The sequence below is a fragment of the Hipposideros armiger genome, unplaced genomic scaffold (assembly GCF_001890085.2).
Source record: "Hipposideros armiger isolate ML-2016 unplaced genomic scaffold, ASM189008v1 scaffold_199, whole genome shotgun sequence".
Lineage (NCBI taxonomy): Eukaryota > Metazoa > Chordata > Mammalia > Chiroptera > Hipposideridae > Hipposideros > Hipposideros armiger.
The window spans coordinates 2,257,917-2,262,932 of record NW_017731549.1 but is presented as its reverse complement, the minus strand read 5'-3'; the positions used below and the strand labels follow the sequence as shown (position 1 = coordinate 2,262,932).

The following is a 5,016-nucleotide window of genomic DNA, read 5'->3' as shown; positions in this document are numbered from 1 at the left end:
TTCCATGTCCTGTTGCTTTCAAAGATTAAGTACTCATCATATTTATGTCTCAAATTTTGATGCTCCAACTTAACTGCCCAAAACACTACAGTGCTTAAGTTCACTAGAGCTAAGGATTCAAATAAATTTAATACAGATTTATGATTTCAGGATAAGTGTTCACAAAACACAAGAAGACAAAAGGAAAAGCTATTTATATGCATCTGAGAGAAACTATTTTGAGAAACACACTTTATACTGTATATAATGAACGACTCTAAAATAAACAAGTTTGTTTCCTTAAGATGTTCATTCGATAAGAAAAACCCTGAAGAAAGCTGAAATTTAGGAGGGAACATTTAGAAAACATAGGAAACTCCACTGATTTCCACTCCAAAAGCTGTAACACCCCTCAAATATTAGATTTAGCATGTAATTTACAATACACATATATTAATTAGGCTTACGCCATAATGACGTAACAGGCTCACACTTACCTTTTTCATTGCCGTTTGCATAAGTTGGAGGCTTGTTTTTGTCAATGCTATTAAAGCTCTGACTTCTCCTATTTAAATTAGAGGCTCCCTGGACCTTGCTGCTGCTGCCTGCAGCTGGCACCCTAGAGGGACCTGGAAGCCTGAAATAGTATAAGAAAAATTACATCATGATTGTACATTATGAAAATATGGGGAGCAGGAGGTTCTCGGCAGGAAAGAGTTAATGGGAAAATCACAATATATAATGTTCTAAAATCTACTTAGCAGAAAACATTGCTTTAAGTGACAAATAAACACAAGGTATGAGACTTCAGAAAAATCTTGTTTCACTTTTCAATAAATACGGCTCCAAAGTAAATTCATAATATAGAGCAATTAGAAATAAAGCCATCTTTTACTGAAAAAAGTCATACTTACCACACACCCCTGATGAATAAAACCTTGATTTAAAAGTACTGTAACAATTACATAAAAAGCAAAGGAAATAATAACATTTGACTTTATTCTGTTCTCAGGGCATTAATCAGCTACCCTCAGTTGTTGTCACGTTGTTCTTTTTGGTGTATGGGACATTTTGTTTTTTTCTTAGGCAGCTGTATCCTAAATCAACTTGTACATTAATAACAAGAAGAATAAAGTTACTGAACAAATTGCAAACAGTACTTAGTGAATATTTAAACTAGTTAGTTACTCTAAACCACATAGAGGAGAGCAAGGTCATGAGTTCATTCATATTTGACCGACCTATCTCCCATACAAACTTTCATTCTCTTGCTAGAGGGAAGCACTTAGACATTAGCTGGTGACCTCACAAGTGTGGTCAACTGATCACAGAGGTGATATGACAAGAAAGGATGAAGGTCTCGGAAGAAGAAAACCTGTTAGCAGAATGATGATTTAAAATACACCTATAATGACAGTAGCTTCAGCTGTTCTTTCTGTATGAAGGCAGGGTGTGAGAAAATATATGTAGACTATCTTTAAATTAGGGGAAGTTCCACAGAAAGTTATAATCCCCAGTTATTTCATTTGGACTATGGATCATTTATTTCACTGTTTAAATAGTTTCATATTAAAATTTTAAGTTCAATTATTTCATGAATTGTGCCTAAAATGTGCAGTTACTATGTTTTATTTTATACTACTATAAAATTTATATTATATATGCACATGTATAATAAGCTCAATCCACATGAATTAAAAACTAGAAGTTCAGAACTGATATTGGCCTTCGAGGATTTATTTAAAAACACGATATTAAAGGTTGCCAGCCACTTTGCTAGCATTTGCTGCCACCATCTGAATGCCACTGTGTACTGCTCTGATCATTTCTATTTTAAAAGAAAAGCAAACAAAAATAACCCAGAACTTATAAAACATCCCTGAAATTTTTACTGTTCTCTTTTACAAAATCCTTAAAATAAAAGAATGTTATATTGTGCCTAATAGATCAGTTTCACAATCCGTTGTGACAATATTCACATTTGAACTCAATTTATAATATTACTTCATAGATTATTTCTATAGATTATTAGGACATCAAATGCTTCAATAATATAAATACTTTTTAAATAGTAACAAGTATTGCAAAATGGAATGAACATCAGGGAAACACAAATGCCAGCTTAAAAACAGAAGTGTTGATCTCTTGGAATCGTTAATAGTTTCAAAATGTTGGCTGTATTTTGGAGTTTCCATACATGTGGCTGATAAAGAGCCCTGTCAGCTATTTTGCTAATTAGAGGTTGTGTCATACACAAGATTAGAATCTTTTCCAAAGGATTCCGCCATTTAACTTTTGTTCAAATGAGTCTACAGGCATTGTGAGTAAAGCACAATAACCACAGACATGAGAAATGTCAATGAGCAGTAATTGCAATCTGCAGAAAGAACTCAACTAATTAATTTGGCCAAATATCCCAATCATAATAATTCTGAGAACTAGTCCTACAGACACAGTCGTAGATTTAGAAAGTTCTTTCCAAACTCACACGCATAAACACATTTTGTCAAAAAACTTGCCCTGCTTACAATAAAAACTGACCTCTTTCTAGAAAGCAATTAAAATGCGTTTTCATCTTTGCTGCGACCCATGAAGCCAATTGATCTTTAGTTCTCAGAAGAAGAAATTAAAACAAATTAAGAAATCCATTTGCTCTTCCCATTACCCTAATTTGACAGGCAGCCAGAGCTCCAGATCATTCATCAAAGCAATACAAAGAGAAATGAGAATAAGGCAAAAAAAAAAAAAGAATGAGAGATATGCTATTAAATCAAAGTACTTAAAATATATTTTATATTCATGTCTTAGAAGTGGTCATAAAAATGCTTACTGTACATGGCAGGTCACTGTTCTTTGCACATCCTAATTTATAACATGTCTTCTAAATTTTAATTAAATGTCCTTTTGTCTCTCCAGAATCATTTTAATTACCATGGAAATGAATATAACTTAGAAAACCAAGGCAAGAAGAAAAGCACATACCTCAAGTCAAGGCATCATAAGCAGTGCTTGTAGCCAAATTATTATTATTAGAGCAGTGACTAGTACACCACCACTGAGATGCTTCCCCATTGAGTGAAAGGGCGTACACAATCACATGCTAATCAGGGGTGCAAAACACATTTGCTGTGGCTTCTCTCAGCTGTCCCATGCTACCTATCATCATGCCTTCAGCAACTTGACATTGAAAAGAAAATCAAACACTTTCAACACACTTTTATATACCAATATTTTCCAAACAGTATATAATGCACTGACATTTATTTTAATAGACTGTCTTTAAAATACATGTCATAAAGTAGCAAACATTTAAACTATCAGATAAAACAACAGACCAGGCTGACCTGGTGCTAACGTCCCCACAAAAATCTGCCAATGTTTCTTAATTCTGCTTCAAAATGTACAGTAATGAATGCATACCCATATCAAAAAGTGATTATAATTTTGGTGCATAACTTCAAGATTCTGTTACCTGGAAAGAATGGGCCCTTCAAAGCAATTTTTTCCCTTGACTTTCTCTATCCTAGTACTTCAGTCCAATTATAGCGCTATGCATGACAAAACTAAAAGAGAAGAAGCCAGACCCCATTTTAACAACCTTACACAAAAACCCTCATCCCTGAGACTGCTGCAGAAGGATATCCTCTTGGAAGAATTCAGTCCTCTAAACTCTTCATCCAGAAGTATGTAATGTTTGAAAAAATTTAGAATGATAGGACAAAAAAGCACTGGGCATTGACTTTATTATCTAACAAGCAATAAATTAGAGATGTTAACTGACCTAGTAGGCTTTTTTTGACTGGTTGCAATTCCACTGTGATTAGACTGAGTTGCATATCTGGCTGCCAGACTGTATGAGGAGAAACAGAGAAATTGAATTAAAGAGATTCTTTGAACATGGAAAGAAAGCACAAAGTTACAAGAAAACTATGAGTTAATGAAATGCAATTGGAACATGTATAAGCATGTATAAAGAACAAATTAATTAGAAAATCATGATAATGCAACATATATATCATGGTATTTGATTATGAACACATTATGAAATAATGCAGTGTACCCCTTGTAATCAAGTGTGTCATCACTGACTTTAAAATTAAGACTGTGTGATAGTATTCATATTATCTTAAGTAGCTTTATTTCATCTTATAAAATATTCAACATTTGTAAATGACTGTGAAAACTTCAGGAAAGCTAAAGTTTGACTTACACAATAGAAAGATCTCTGTCTCAAAAAGTTAAAAGGAAGAAAGAGCATTGAAATGCATCATTATTTCTTTAATAAATTCCTGATTTGCTGTTTTAACCTAACTATTATTTTGAAAATCAAGGGATTGAAATATCTGGCTTCTTCCTAATAGTAGCTTATTGATCTTTCATCCTAGTTAGAATATTTTAAGGAAGTGAACAATACTAGATGTTCTGAAGAAAGGTCTATGTAAAAATTGAGATTAAAATGGAGTTAAATTCTTCAAAAACAAAGTAAATGAACAACTACTGATGGCAATTTCTGGAAATTCCTGAATTATAATTCTTGGACCAAAATCTTTGATCAAAAACACAAAAGAAGGCCATATTTAAACCAAGTTTTGAAAAGCAGTGAATACTTTATAAGCAAAACAAAAATCTGTACTTTAAGTTAAACAGATTTCTGAATTCCCTAAGGACTCTGAAACTGGTGTTCTGAAGGATATTGTGAGACCCAATAGACCTGAAACATGCTCACAACCCCTGGGATGGTCATGAGTTGATCGATGCCTGAGTGGAGAACCACTTCTTAGGTGAAGTGTGATGATGCTACTTGAACCCAGTTGTTGTGCATGCACAGTTTCCAAGGCCTCCAAGGAAACAGGAACAACGTGGGTGTGTTGGAATCAGGGTGGAAGGGACACTTGAAGCCCTGCTGCAGTTGGTCCAGTTGCTTTGCTGCTCAGCAGAGAGTATTTTAGTCAAGGGATGGACTTCTTAAGATGATGACAGTTTCCTAAGTCAACACTTACTCCACTGAGCCAGTCTGTGGGGGGAGCAGGCAGGTCC

The 5,016-nt window shown here is 34.2% G+C and overlaps 1 protein-coding gene across 1 annotated transcript in view; it reads right to left on the bottom strand.

The window, feature by feature from the left end:
- Positions 1-5,016, bottom strand: part of NAV3 (neuron navigator 3) — an 819,162-nt gene that overhangs the window by 211,164 nt on the left and 602,982 nt on the right. The window contains exons 7-8 of the mRNA XM_019653202.1: positions 3,761-3,829; positions 477-616 (exon numbers count right to left, since the gene is read on the bottom strand). Coding sequence (XP_019508747.1) covers positions 477-616; positions 3,761-3,829 — 209 coding nt within the window. The remainder of the gene's footprint in view (positions 1-476; positions 617-3,760; positions 3,830-5,016) is intronic.